The sequence below is a fragment of the Fringilla coelebs genome, assembly GCF_963513975.1.
Source record: "Fringilla coelebs genome assembly, chromosome: 8".
In the NCBI taxonomy this organism is placed as follows: Eukaryota; Metazoa; Chordata; class Aves; order Passeriformes; family Fringillidae; genus Fringilla; species Fringilla coelebs.
The window spans coordinates 9838813-9854570 of NC_140066.1; the positions used below are offsets into that span (position 1 = coordinate 9838813).

Consider the following 15758-nt stretch of genomic DNA (forward strand, 5'->3'; position numbering starts at 1 on the left):
CCCAACTCCCAGAGTCTTACCCAGGGGAGAGGCAGCCACAAACCAACCTACATTCTCCACTGACACGTCTCTCGTGATGGGTTACTGGGCTCCATCCCTCCCCGAGGAGCTGCTCGCCGTGTGAGGGGAAGGGAGGGCCGAGGGTGGGCTCCTCCTGCCCGCCCCATCTGCTGCAGGAAGCCGGGAGCCAGAGAGGCGCAAGGGTGCCCGTGGGTGGCTGGGATGCGCTGCCCTGGGTTAAACCCGGCTGGAAATAAAACCCAGACTGCTGCTCACTCCCCCTTACCCTGCTGGGATGTGGAGGAGAATCAGAGTAAAATTCTAGGTTGTACTAAGAACAGTTTAGTAGTCGAGAATAAAGTAATTACAAGAAATTATTGTAATTATGAAATAAAAAGGAATTCAACTGCCCACCACCCACTGACCAATGCTAAACCCCCTCTTCCCAAACCCAGATTGGCCCCACTGCTGGGTAACTCCCCCAGGAGTGATATTCTCCTGTGCAGAATATCCCTTTGGCCAGTTCAGGTCATCCATCCCAGCTACACCCCCTCCCAGTGCCTTTTGTGGACCTTCTTACTGGTAGAACATGACACCAAAAAAACGCCATAAAAACAAAACAAAACAAAGAAAAAAAAAACAAACAAAAGAGAAAAAAGTAAAAATTCACTGACTTAGGAAAAACACAATTTAGCTAAACCCATAATATCGGTGTATTATCAACACCATTCTCATTCCAAATCCAAAACACAGCACTGTTAGGGGCAGAAAGAAGAAATTAACTCCACCCCAGCTGAAAGCAGGGCACAGGGCAGCCATGAGCTCTCACCTCATGTGGGGTCTGGCCATTGCCTCAGGGAAACATGAGTGTCCTCATTTTCCAGCCTGGCCTAGAAGCAGGATTGCAGAGACGTTTAAGCTCAGAGCTCAAACACAGCGAGCCTTTGGGGATTGGGGTCAGGGAGAGCTGGTAAACACTTGACTCAATCCCATTTGTGAATTAAACTAAAGCATGGGCTTAGCAGCCATGCTGCAGGTTTAATGAAGCTTCAGCTTGTGCAGCCTGCCTTTCATTAACTTGGACAGACTTTCTGGAGTGCCCCAGGGTGGGGAACGTGAAAGGACACTTGGTCCAAATTGTTCGAGAGGCCTCTGGCCAAGCACAAACCACCATGTTCTGCCTGCCAAGCTGTGCCTCAGCCCCTCCTGGCATGCCAGAAAAACTGCTTCTCACCCCTGGATACAGAGTACAGCTGCAGAGAGATTCCCAGCCTCATGGTGCTTCCAGTGAAAACCAGGCATAGCTCCTGAAAACAGAAAAAGTATTATTTTTTTAAAAAAGCCTGTCTGAAACTTGGGCTGCCTCAACAACTTTTTTATAAAAACAAAGCACGTTCTCTACATTGTACTAATTTTTAAAAGCTTGGCACTTGGTACTTGTGAGAGCAGCATTTCCACTGCCAAGGATATTTGACTCTCACAGGACAGAGATAGCCAAATCTAAAAAAGCACATGGAGCAAAGACTTTGAGAAGATTTACCCAGTTATTTGACAGGCAGAGGAATTGCCTCATTTTGCCTCCTATTTTAATAACGTGCGCTTTTCTCGCTTGCCTGGATCGAACAGGCTGATCTCACCAGCAAGCTATTTTTCCACTCAAGCATCTGCCCAGACAGCTTGGAGCTAGACCAAAATGCCAGGCTGGGTTCTTTTATTGTAGGAGCAGTAATTGAGATCCCAGATGTTGCTGCTCAACACCTGTACCTTATTTTTGTCAGGCACTGTTGCAACTGGAGCTGGAGTGTGACACAGCAGAATGGCAGCAGCACTTCGTGCATCCTGCTGATGAGACAGTGGCCTGCTGGTGGCCTGTAGTTCTGCCACTGCTGGGGACAGCCCACGTGCTTTGCTCTGAGGCCTCAGCACAGAGTCACACCCTGCCTGCTTTGGCAGAACATTTGCTGACCTACCTGCAAGTTTTCTTTTGGCTTCGCTGTAACAGCATTTTTTCTTCTGACCACACAGTCATGGATGATTTGGTTTTACTTTTGCTTACCCTTGTATGGTACCACTGTAGTTGTACACAGGCAGGACTGACAGGTCATGTTCTGTGCAGAAGATACAACCAACATAAATGATGTCACATGGAAAAAACACAGACCTGGAGTGGTGGCAGAGGTCTTGAGAGGAGGAGGCATAGGATGCAGGGGGGAGGAGTACAGGAATAAAATGACAAAAGATGAGGCATGGGCTTGCCACTGGAAGCCCCATAGCTACAAACAAACCAACCATTGTTTTCCATTAAAACCCCAGACCTAGAGTCAAACAAAACCATCTTTTCCTGCATAAGAGAACAAAGAACAGTTTCCACCATATGTAAGATACAGCAGGAAATTTGGGTATCATGTGGGTAGCAAACCAGTGAAGAAGCAGCAAGATGAGAAGGTTGTTGGCAAACACAAAAAGACCCCAAGTGGATCCTGGAGTGAAAAAGATGCAGCCATCATCACATCCCTCCCAGGCAAAAGACCTTGTGTGCTGGTGACCAGCCTTAGCACCCCTGCCACCACACTGAAGGCAGCAACATGAGGACCCTGAAAAGTGGCAGGATGAGTGCAACATCAGGAAAGGGGCAAGAAGCTGGAATTGTGAGTATAAGAGAAATAGCTGTATTGGTCTTATGTAATATTATTATTATTGCAACTCTTTCTGTATAGAAGTGTTTTTGTTGTAATAATTAGGTCTGGATTAATTATGATTCTTAAAGTTAAGATTTCAGCCATACTATCAATAAATTCTTGGCTTTTTTATATACATATACATATACATATACATATACATATACATATACATATACATAATGTTTTCTGTTTCTTGATTAACAAGGTTTTGAGGGTAACAAGCTTTAGAACTGCCCAGAGTTACAGATGCAGGATTTATGATCCTTGTGTGTGGAGGAGATCCCAGACTACAGGTCACTTCAGAAAATACAGCAAGAAAAAAAAAAATAGTAGTAGTAAGAACAGAATTTAGCAAGATTTAAAAGTTGTCATGGCAATGTACTCTTACATGTAAATCAGTGTAGGAATTTAGGCAATTTATACTAAAAGCTGCCACTGATTTTTGTCTCTTTTCTAGGAAAGATTGCAAGCATTGCAATTATTTTTCAATTTGTTTTTAGAAATGTATGTTTCTTATTGGCAGAATAGCAGATTATTTGTTGAATTTAACTTTAGGCATTTATATATTTCTTCAAGAGAGTCTCCATCTTGTTGTAAACCAACTCTTTCTGCCTCCTGCCTTCTATTTATATCCTAGCCAAACTTGCTCTTCTGTGATGTGCATGCCTAGAACTCACATCATTGTTTAGCCTTCCCAGTGGGGAGGGGGCAAGAAAAAATCAGAGGTTTTTAGAAACATTTCTACTAATTGCATAGAATAAAGGTTAAAATTAACGAAATACATGACATTGTGATGAACTTCCACGGGAACAAGGTTTCAGACACACAGAATCTATTGCAAACGCCTACTAAAAATAGCACTCAATAATTAACCCAGAGCTGGCCATGGAGCACAGCAGTATAAACTTCTGTCAGCAGCTCCTGGAATTTGGGTGACTTTCATGTGCAATTAAGAAGCCTGACCTTCCTAACCGTGCCAGAGCCCTCCCACATCCCTGGGTGTACTCGGAACAAGCGGCGTGTGGCAGTGCAGGGGTTGAGCTCAGAGGTGACACATTTGGGGACTGAACTGCTGTTGTCAGCATTCGGAGTGCCCCGGGCATGGCTCCTGGCAGCTGCTCCGGCGGCCCCTCACTGAGTCCCGGGGCTGCACATCCATCTCACATCCCTCCCTGTCACCGGGGCTGCTGCAGGGAGAGTGGGGAAAGAGCTCAGCTCCCCGAAAGGAACGCGTGGTGCACCCAGGGGAGAGCAGCAGAAGGGCTGGCTAATAAGAGTCCTCGCCAGCCTGGATTTGTGACACCTGCCCTGCTCTAGGGGATACTGACCACTGCAGTGAGGCCATCTCCAGCCAGGGTCAAAATGGGAGCAAGGTTTGCCACCAAGGCATGTCTGTCTGTCTGTGGCATTTGTTTAATATTTTTGGAAATACAAAAATCTGAGTGTAGCAGATTATTCAGAGGGGACTTGGATTATTTTTGAAAAGAATACAAATTATTTATACAAGGGGTAAATGTGGAGGCTGGGAGAAGGCAGACAGGTGAAGGGAAATTAGAGCTAGAAAAGAAGCAGGAAGGGGATAAACAGGCATATGGTGAGCTCTGGAAAATGCATGCCAAAAGTATGGAAGAAATGGGAAAAGACCCATGCTACCACCCAAGCAGTGAGGTGGAAACCCTCTCCCTGCCCCATGGAGGGACCCAGGGCCTGGCCAGTCTGCCTCCAGGATTGTCAGCCAGGGACATGACTTTTTAAGCCCAGCTAATCCTGAAGCAGTGTCTGGGACACTGCTGGGTAACTGAGGAATTAGGCTGCAATAAATCTGCTTGTGCTGCATGTGCACCCTGCAGAACACACATGGCACTGCCAGGGGGGCATGGGGAAAAATTTGAAAGGAGAGAGGAGCTCTTGCAGAAACCAGAGAGAGCGGACACTGCTCCCTCATGCATTGCTGTGCACTTGAGCTGCCTGGCATGCAAAGGCTACTGTTCAGCAGCAAAACACTCCAAGCAAACTGTTCCCAGGATTGTGGGGCAGCAAGTCCCACAGTTCAATTCTGTTAAAGTGTACTTCCTTTTGCTTATTTCAAATTCTGTTACTTGGTAATTGTACTGGGCTCCCTGTTACAAGAACAAAGGAGAGCAGTGGGAGAAGCAGTAATTTTCTATTCATGTTTTCCACATCTTAGTTGATATTTTGTTCTTACTGTTGCCAGTCATGTATCTCCAGTCATTATTTCTTCTTCAAGCTGAAGAATTGTGGACTATTTAACCTCTTCTGGCTATTCCACGTTGCTGATGAATCAGGGTATAAAGCAGGAAAAAAAAAATAGTATCTGCCTCTTGCTATTTCCTAAAATCCATGCTGAGTTCTGAACAAGGCAACATCAGGGATGCACCCTGTGATACAAAGATGGTTCTTGTTTTCTTCTTCTATTTGTTTCCTAATTACATCTGATGTTACAAATGTCGTTCTGCCCTCTGTTGGAGTTGAATTGTTAGACTCACCCCCGCAGGCAACAGTTAATTTGCAGTTTAACTTGCTGTGGTACAGAGCTATTTTTCCTCCCATGCATTACTTACCAGTGACAAGTTCATTTGGCTTCCAATCAGGCCGTCACTGCCTACGGCCCGTGCAGCTCTGGGCACTCAGATTTCTATCTGACCACAAACACCCAATACCGCAGTGTCGAGCGCCCGCATTTCCTACCACTCCGAGCCGGCCCCTCCTCCTATCAGGGCAGTCCTGAACCCAACCAACAGCCCGTGGTAACTCAGCAGAGTCCTCCTTTCCTGCAGGGATGAGACTGCTATTTCTGCTCAGCCCTTCTCTTTTAAACTCTTGAAGTCCAATAGAAGACTTTTTTTCTCTCTCCACAGCATAGGGGCTCAAGGAAGCTTTAGGGAAAACTCTGGTTCATTTGTTGGGTTTTTCTGTTTGTTTGTAGGTTTTTGTTTTGTTTTCTTTTTTAAACTTGACAAGTACATCTTTTTTTTTTTTTCTCTAGGAGAGAAGCATAGCCCTGGTGTGGATTACCAAGAGAGGCTGTGCAATCTCCATCATTATATATTTTTAAGACTTTGCAGGGCAAAGCCAGGGTTGACCTGAACTAGCTTCAAGCTCAAGTCTGGACTAGATGATCTCCAGAGTTTTTCCCAACAAACATTTGCATGGTTTTATATTAACTATGTCACGCCTACCTACTTACTTGTAAGCTCCTCTGGAGTTTCAAGAGCAATCCTTACAGTTTCTCTTGTCACCCTCAATTTTTAGCCAGGTACCTCACCAGCTGCCTGTGTTTTATTACAGTATGTAACTTTTAGCAATTTCTTTTGGAACGAGGTTAAACTTGCTAGCCTGTGGTTAGTAGGACTGTTTCTGAAGCTCTTTTGAAAGTCACAGTCTTTCTTCTAGTTCCCACTGCAAGTGACAGGTTATAAACCAGAGTCACTCACTGGCTTGCTTCAGGGCTCTTGGTCCACACCAGCTGGCCCTGACAGTGATTGATTGCTCTTTTCATACCTACACAGTTCTTGCTTTGACAGGAAACCTCCTTGACACTTCTGCCTCCACCAAATTTCCAAAAAGTCTGTTTTTAATCAGAGTGCGCTCTCTGTCTTGAGATTCTTTGCAAACAGGGACAAACAGTAAGAGCAAAGCTCTGTCTGGCAGGCACTGGTGGGGATGTCTCCTTAGCAAATCCTGTGTTTAAGCAGAAGTGCTACAAGGAAGCACTATGTAAAACCAAATTCATGCATCATATCCTTCATAAAGTCACCTGTTTATGCCAGCAGGTGTGGTGGCTTTTCTCATGTTTGATAATCCATCTACCCCATGTAAGACACAATTTAACACCTTATCACCTACCTTTCGTAGAGCCTCACATTCCATTTCAAATCCCACATTATTACCACCAATACATATGTTCAGAAGATCTCCTTTGCACACTCCTGCAATCTGACCAGAGTGGTACCTGTTATGCAGTAACATGAGCAATTCCCAGTCAGTGTGACCAGGGCAGCATAAACCAATATTGCAGCTTCAGAGTAGCAGGGAACTCTGCTCTGCCTGTGCTGCATCCCCCTTAAAAGGCTCCAGGTGCATTTACAGAGATCCTTGCATAAATAAAGCTCTCTGGAGCCCAGCACAGATACACACTCACCTCCTCTGCCCACACATGCACAGCAGGCAGAGCTCAGCTCTTTCCCACTGCCACAGGCAGAGCATCACAGACACAGGACTCCAGAATAACCCTTCAAGTGTTTTGAGAGCCACAGAAATTCCACAAGATAATTCCTGGGGGCTATTGCCAACTGCAGGGGTGATCAGAGGAGGAAGGGGCATAACATGCCTCCAGCAGCTACTGAGTTCCTACAAAGATGAAGGCATCAGAATGAAACCTGCTAATGGAATACTCGTCACTCTTGAGCTCAGGATCTTGAGATTGTTTTGGAAGACAGATTTGAAGCTGTGTTTAGGTTTGTCTACCTCCTGGTTCTCTCCTCATGGAAGTAAAAAGAGCAAAATACCTGTAATCTTCCTTTTGTTCCTTGCACTTTGATGCTTATGATGGTTGTTCTGAAACACTGACATCAAAAGACTGAGTTTCACACCTTTAACAGCATCTCAAATAACCAGAGTTCTACTCTAGTATCTGTTCTTACAACTGGACATCATGGCAAGTGAGTTTACTCCTGAGTAAATCTCCTATTTTCTACTACTACTGCATAGTGCAATAGTCAGTGCTGGTTTTTACTGTGGTGTGAAAATTCAGGATTCCAAACTTCATGTGTGCTGAGTGTTTCTGTGGAATTGGCACTGCAAAGGTAGGCAATAAACCAAGTGCCATGATGCAGCCTGGACCTTAGACTGATGGAAGCAGACCTCAGCATTCCTAAACAGTAGTAATTTAAGTCTTCTTAGACCAGGATGATTCACATTCCTTCCTCTCCCCCCACCAGCTCCCAGAATAGAGGAGAAATTCTAGAATCAGTTTCTTTGTGGTGCTAAAGAACAACTCTCAGGTACTCCTGCAAAGGACTTCTCTCTTATAAAATCTTATTTCAGCAATGATATTGAAATGAGAGGGGAAGATGAATAGACAATGATGTAGAGAAATTTCATAGGCACGTACCACAATTTCCAATTGCGTTCAATCAAGAAAGTAAAGCAGCTTCCAAGGAAGGCACCTGGCAGCTGAGTGCCAGAGTTGTTCTGGACAACTTTATGAGAGATAAAGTTTGCCAATGTTACACTATGCACTGCCAAACCTTGAGCAGAACACTCAGCTTATCCTGCCAAGTTCTCAACACTGCAAGAAGTGGCTTCTGGTTCAGCAGTGTATGGAATCTCAAAGGCACCTGCTTCTAGGTGATATGCTCTGCAACCTAACCCTAAACAGCATGCAGTACTCCTGGAGCATGATTTGGGAAGCACAACGCTCATGGGCTAATTGCTCACCCATCTGGAGACCCTCAGAGCCTTCAGCAGCACCTGGCTCTTCCAATACTTGAGGTTTGAGAACAGGGAGTGCTGTGCAACCACACACCAGGCTCAGTTGTTGATCCAGCTTGTGATATAACTTGCATGATGGTTATTCTTCCATCCCATCAGACTTCTGTGTCTCTGACTTCATGTCCAGGGAAAAGTTTAACCAAGGGTATTTATTTTCCTTACCCACTGCTTGGTTACAGGCAGATGACAACTTTTTAGGATGCTCTAGCTGAAACATCATAGTCTTTTTCAAGTCTGCATCTTTACAATTCTTAATTTATCTACAGGACATCAAAAATTCTGTAAGCTCCTGAAATAATTAGACATCTACCGGTGTTGTGGAAACTTCATCAATTAAAACAGCGACTACAATGTACTGAAGACTCCTGCTCTTTCAGATATCTTTGTCTTGCATATGCCTAAAATTCCGTTTGAAAGGAAGATGATCTCTGCCTCTCAAAGAGGTTTGGGAAGTCAAACCACACACTGACAAAGTCTAAGTACAATCTCACATATGACAGTTGTTAGTGAAATCTGGGCTCATAGAAACTCCTTTTGGCCTTTGACTCTGTAATTTCTGGAATCTTAATGCATGTGTTTCCTTCCTTAGACCTAAGAGAGAAAGTACATTGCAACAGTGCTATGTGCTGCTCTCACTGGAATGAGGCTCATAATGGCTCAGCATTGAGGTGGGTTTTGAAATCAGCCAGGGAAACATGGGGGAGTTCTGGTATCAGCAAGATCTGGTGCAAAAACAGCCTCAGCAGCTGCCCTCCCCCATCTCAATTCAGACTCCTTTGAGCTCAGAGCTGTTTGTGAACAGCCAGAGCCGAGACAGCCACTCCCAGTGACCTGAGCAAAGCCCTTGTGCACACATCAGCCCCTGGCCATGGGTTTGGCACTGTGCCCCTGCTCCCTGGGTCTCACTGAGAACTCAGCATTTGCTGAGATTTTCTCACAGCAAAAGGTACAGACTAAGCTCAGCTTTAAAGACCACAATGCAGGACTGACGGAGCTTAGCAGGCTTTGAATTGAGCATTTTGAAAATGGTGAACAGGTAAAATCCACAGAGAAGGGTGGGATTGTGTAGACACCTGTGGAAACCTGCCTGACAGAGAAATATTCCCTGTACCCAAGGTTCCAACAGACACAAGAGAGCTGCTTCACTTGGTCCCAGATGGCAAAGTTCAGAAACCAAAGCACATTGATCCTATGGCATTTTCAGATTTAAAAAAAGCTGAAGCTGTACCATGTATCAAAGAGCACAAACCAGTTCTCCTGAGAACTTCTGAAGGGTAATTACAAGTATTACATAAAATTAACATACAGTTCATCTTTGTATAAACCTCTTAACACTGTATAACAACATGTGGATAGATGCATATTTGTCTCTTGTGATAATCAAAATTTAATTCTCTCAACAGAATTATTTTAGGTTTTGGGGGGCAGTTTTTACAATCCTAGACCGGATGTATAATAGACTAACAAATAATTCTAGATTACTGGTTTTCCCCAGTAATTTCAATTTATATTCTACACGGATATTTAAATGACTTGAAGTCCTGTATGTTTGCTTTTGTCTCACATTTGAAATTATACTTGAATAACCATTAGAACCTACATTAAATAAGAAGGAACTTATTTGATTATCTGGGCTAAAATAGCTACAAATTTGTTTTCACAAAAGCCTCAGTAAGGCTCTCACTGTAATCTAGTGTATCACAAAAAACCCCATTGTTTTGCAATATGAAGCTCTGTTCTGAAACTGGATATTTCAGATGCATGAATATACTCAGCACACAAACTGCAATCAGATTTTTCCACTAAAAAGAAGAATTTCCTTATTAAAAAATTATAGCCAGGTTTTAAAAATAGTTAGGGTAGAGGAGACTACAAACAATAATTGTATCACTTCTAATTAATTTACAATGTTCAATTTCTGCTGCTAAAGTATAATTTCATTATAGCACTTCAACCTAGATATTTTTAATTTGGATAAGAGAGCTTTGCTTTAAAATTCCTTGTCAAGTGAAGACAAAAGTTTAAAATATGAGCCAGCAAAATGACACCAGATGTTACACAGCAGTTTTATATAACACATTACTGAACTGCATTTTAAGGCTCAGTAACCTGAACATCAAGCTTTTGAACCCACATTCATGCTTTTGCACAGAGCTATGACACAAAGTGATCTTACTCCAAGACTTCCTTATGGTTTGTACTTCAATTCAGACTATAAATTTAACACTAGATCAGAAAACAACTCGGTCTGGATATTTCAAAACTTTTTGCCCCAGAAATGCTTTCAAGAGACACATGTTTGGGGTAAGAGGCCCACAAAACATCCATGAATAAAACCCCACAGTTCCCCATCATTCCCAGAGGTAAGGTGTGTGCAAGGCTCCTGAATGGTATCATTTGACAAAATCAACCCCTTCCTTCCCTTTCTCACTTCAAACTTCTGCAGTAATGCCTTTTCACCTTGGTCTGCATGCCTTATGTACTGGAAACAGTGAGAAACGAAACTGTTGTTCTAGGATATAATCACAGGGTCAGTTTTACAGCTGGAATGACATAATTCCATCCACTTTCACACCCCATGTTAACAATCTTCCTCCCTACTTTTAAAGAAGTAAATGCAGAGACACAACTAAATCTTCTGTTACAATACAGGAAATTTAATGGATTCCTACACTAAGCAGTGTATCTAATACAATTCCTGTTATTCTTTCTATTACTCTAAGCAGAGTCCCCTTTTAGATACCACCTGATTGTACTTTGCAGAAGTTCAATAAACCTTCCTTTACGTAACTTTGGTCCACCTAAGGCAGACCAGAATTCTGGAAATAGGTACTACTACCTGCACAACTCTTCATTATTTACCAAGGTGGCTTTCCACACATGGAGAGAAAGTCTGGCATTTACCTCTCCAAAGTGATGACCTGAAGTTCAAGTTGCGGGTCAGGAGATGTGGAAATAAAGTCTGAAGACAGTAGGTGATGGATGTGACACATCTGCCTCTCAAATGTCAGGCTCTGTCCAGAGCAGCTCCCTTTCCTCCAGCAAGGCTGCTGTCCTCAGGGCTCCTTAGAGCCCCCAGGGCTCCTTGCAGCCCTCTGTGCATCACCACAGTGCTGCTGTCACACACAGATGTATCGTCCCAAGCACAACCTGTAGCTGCAAATTCAGTTTGGTTTGTGCAACTGGAATAAAGATCTTGTGGCATTAGCAAACAAATCTCCCCTTGGGAAAGGACTTCTAGCAGTTGCATTATTTATAATGGTTTCATTTTTACTTACAGGAAGACTATCTGAACCTACTGATGCTGCAAACGTCTTAATAAATTACAATCCCTTAGACAGGGGATCTTTAGGGCAAGTAAAAAAGAGTATGCATGAAAGGCTTCTGTTCCACACAGCCGAAAGAACCCAGTAGTGTTCTTTTTCCAAAGACAAACTAACATATTACACAGAGCAAGAGAAGCAGCAGTATCAAAAATTACAGTGGCCTGGTTTTGAAAACACTTGGCTAGTGGAATTCAGGGTAAATGCCAATCTCATTATCTTCAAAAACCCAATTAACAGGCCATCCAATAAGGGCAGGCTTGATACAGAAGTATGGCAGTTACCTAAATTCTCTTTATCTTTTGAACTCAAATTCACATTTTTGGTTTTCCATGCCTTTTAAACAAGAAAAGTATCATATTCATGAAAAAAACTTCACTGGAAAAGCTATGTGGACTTGCCTGGTTATAACCCCAGCTAACCAAGTATACTCTGGCTTCTGCTTAGTGATGCCCAGAAAGGAAATATGAGATAAATAAGTGCCATATGCATCAGACCACATCACTTTCTCCTATGCAAATCAAGCACTTCAAAACAGATTGAAAGGGAAATAATTTATGAGAAAGGCTTTGACTCCCAAATCTTCTGTAGAAGCTTCACAATTATCCTGCTAATCTGAAAATGCTGATGTCACCCCTAAGCATTCACACACAATGCTTCCATTACGTAACTACCGACAAAAGAAGAGGAAATAGTCTTGCCAGATTTTTTAAAAACTTTTGCTTACATAAAGTTGCATTTGGTTCTTACAGCACCACACACTAATAACACACTGTTCCATGTTTCAAGCTCCAGTACCGCTCCCTTACAGCGCAGAAAAGGTTACACTATGCTGCTGCTTTTTCCAAGTGGCAATGAGATGACACATCATATTCAACTCGTGTTACAGTTCATGAATTATTGCATTTTGTACCCATAGCTAGTTGTACCAATTAAGGAAAAATCCATGGGAAAAAATCCATCCTGAAATTAAAGCATCATTCATGTTAATCAAGAAACAGAGCAACATTCATGGCAATTTCCTCCCCTTTCACTTAAGAAAGCCATTAACACCCCCCATGATGTGAAAAATCTCACCATAAGAACTGTGCCATTTTCCCTGTGCTCTATCACATTTATGTTATTCTGACTACAGCTCTCCAGAGTTGTTACTGAAAGATCAACTTGCGCAGAGAACTCCAAAATGCATCAAGAGACACCATACATCATCTCCAGAAAATTTCCAGCCTTGACTGGTTTGACTAACCATAGCCTCAGATCCAGGCACTGAATTTTTTTGTCCCAACACACAGGTGAAAAGCAAAGCACTACATTCAGGATGCTTCTTTATCATTTTTTCATCTTCTTTTTTTTATTATTATTTTCTTTTAGCAATTTACCTGACACTGCCTTCTTTCTGCAATCACTCAGAGGAGTGTTTTATTGCATGTTAAAAGACAAGATATGTATTGAAAGTAGCAATTTTATTTGAGTTAAAATTATTTACAAAAACCCAAAGACATACTTCATGAAACTGGTACAAACTATTTTTCCTGCCGTTGGCTTTTGCTCCAAAGATCACAGCTGAGAAATACTGTATAAAATAAAAATAGGATTGGATTCAGAAAAGTACTCTACTGTTCTAATTTCCAATTGAGAGTATTTACACAAATATTTACAATGGAAAAAATGTTACTTTAAAACTTTAATTTGCAAGTTGACCTCAAGTACCCTTTAATGCAGAGTTATTTGAGGGTCTAACACACAAAAATGCACTGCAGTTCACAGGGTGATTTCTCCCCCCACCCTCAAAAAAAAAAAAATCTGCATTTGTCAGTGCTTGACAATTAGTTACATTTAAAAAAAAACTGTTAAACACTGAGGTAAATCAATTCCCAAACAATTACCAGTGTAACAAAGAAAGGTAGTTGTCCCTGCTTTCCCCTATCATCACATTTGCATCTTCTTTTTTTCTCTTGCCATCTCTCCCCATGAAACTACATAATCAATTTGCAATCTCATTACAGATGTGAAAATCTCTAAAATCAAAAGACTACATGGGCCAAATATGTAATAATTTTCTCCTGATGCAGATCATTTACATATACCTTCTCCCTCTCTCTCAATACTGTTTTGGGCTTTTTTTGAAGAAGGGGAACACAACCTCAAAAACTTTTCTAAGTTACACTGATACACTAAGTTTTAGAAGGTGATGAGAGAAAATGCAAAAAAAAAAAAAAAAAAAAAAAAGACCAACGTAAGATTTTTGCCATTAATCAGTTACTTCCTTACAGAATTCCCAACAATCTGCATTATCAAAAATAGGAAGACATAGAAGGCAGCCACTGTATGTAAAAAATTTACAGCTGGCACTGATACAAAAGCACAAGTTCTTAACTTTATACACGGAGATAACACAAGATCTAAAAGCAGGTTAGATTTCCTGTTATTTCCCCCTCATTATACATAGAACTAATATTTTTATGGCTTCAAGTTTTACAAATTCAATGGAGTAACATGATGTAACTACCTATACAGGTATTTAAAAATGTCAACGAAGCAGATCGCAGAACAGTCTGCAAATATTCAAGACCACCTTAATAAAAATACTTAATAATCAATTCTGTTGGTCTGAATAGTGAGTGCAAGAAAAAAATTGTTTAAAAAGTCATGTATTTTCTGGGATTCTTTGTTCCACTTAAGTCCTCAAACACAATGCTTTGCTGTGAACTAAACCTCAGACTGAACAAAATCTTAGCTATATCAGCAATTTAAGGCTTTGTGTTATATGCATTTCAACTCTGTCATACTACAGAAGGATGAAATAGAAAGATTATGTCAGCTGGAAACAATAATCCCCATTGGTGTTTTAGCTTCTTTAAAATTATTCCCCCTAAAGCATCCAAATTCATTGTATTCAACATTATAAAACACACCTTGAGTTCTTCCTTGAAACAAATTAAAACAGCATTTCAAAGTTTTTGCTTATCGGAAGTGTAAACTACCCTGCGAGTGTTTTTTAAATTTTTTTTTCTTTCTTTATTTCATTTGCATTTTAACAGGGCACAACTTTTTACAGTCACTATTCCTTTAGTGGATAAAATACCCTCAATGGCTTTATGTGTTTATGGGTCTGCATGCTCTTGGAACTACAAAGCGTTATGGTCTAGCAGGTTACAGTATGTGGGCCATGGGAGCTTTAGAACTGAGAAATAGTTCAACAACCTAATTTCAATCAAAACAGTATAAAAAATAAACTATCCAATCCTCGCCTCTTTGGATTCCAACAAATTTTAAATATAGACAGTAGTTAAAATCACAAAAGTATTTAAAAATTTATATTTTATGATTTTGGAATCATCTAGTAATAAAAAAAGCAGGAGCAAATTAAACTCAAATAGGAGCGGTGCTGCTGTCCAGAACTTCTTTATTAGAACATTTGTTTGATACCTCAGTAGCTAAGCTGCCTTTGCACCTGGCTGGCATGAAACAGTGGCTCAACAGTAAACAGCAGTTGCACTATCAGCAGCAAGTTTTTCCCCTTGAAACTTGTCACGAACAAAGCAAGAAAAAAGATAGGGAGGGTAAACCCTGCCAAAAATATTTAAATACTGCACTGCATCATAAACAGCAAGGTTTCTTTATTTACTTTCCTCAGAACCTTTTTCCCCTCATTTTTGATAGTTGCAGATTGATGTAGTAACTGTCTTTTAGAAAATGCTGAATGCATGGTTAAGAGACCAGGTAGCCTTAAAAATCCGAACACGAATGACACAGATGAATGCTCTTGGTATATCCTTCAAGGACTTCTTTCATGACTTCTTCTTTTGTCTAAGGGTAGCTCCAGCATTAGAGTGCCTGCAGCGGAAGTTAAGTATCTAGCAGTGTTCCAAGTATTCAATCACCCTAGAGATAGATTTCTGGCCTGTTGTTCCAACAGCACACTGGAAACGCAATAGAAAACACAAGTAACAAACAAGCATTTGTAGCACCTCCTTCAAATATCTGAGAGCTATTCTATTTTCAGAATTTTACTATTTACAATTATGCATCAGTAAAAGCAACTAGGTTCAGGCAGCCAATTCAGAAGTATCTTCTAGGCCAGTCACAATATAATGACAGACAAAATTACGACAGACAAATGGCCTTTCAGTATTAAAAAACAGAATATCGTCCTGTGCTCTTATGAAGACACAAACTGAAAAATGTTAATGCTTTTAAAAAGGCATGAAATATTAACAGAAAACAAAACTACAAAAAT

The 15758-nt window shown here is 41.4% G+C and overlaps 1 protein-coding gene across 3 annotated transcripts in view; it reads right to left on the reverse strand.

Moving 5' to 3' along the window:
• Positions 1 to 12881: 12881 nt before the first annotated feature.
• Positions 12882 to 15758, reverse strand: part of WAPL (WAPL cohesin release factor) — a 62292-nt gene continuing 59415 nt past the window's right edge. For 2 of the 3 annotated variants that reach the window (XM_084210506.1, XM_084210507.1), the window contains exon 18: positions 12882 to 15441. In XM_084210506.1, coding sequence (XP_084066632.1) covers positions 15376 to 15441 — 66 coding nt within the window. In that variant the 3' untranslated portion in view covers positions 12882 to 15375. The remainder of the gene's footprint in view (positions 15442 to 15758) is intronic. The other variant, XM_084210505.1, reaches the window with a different exon arrangement.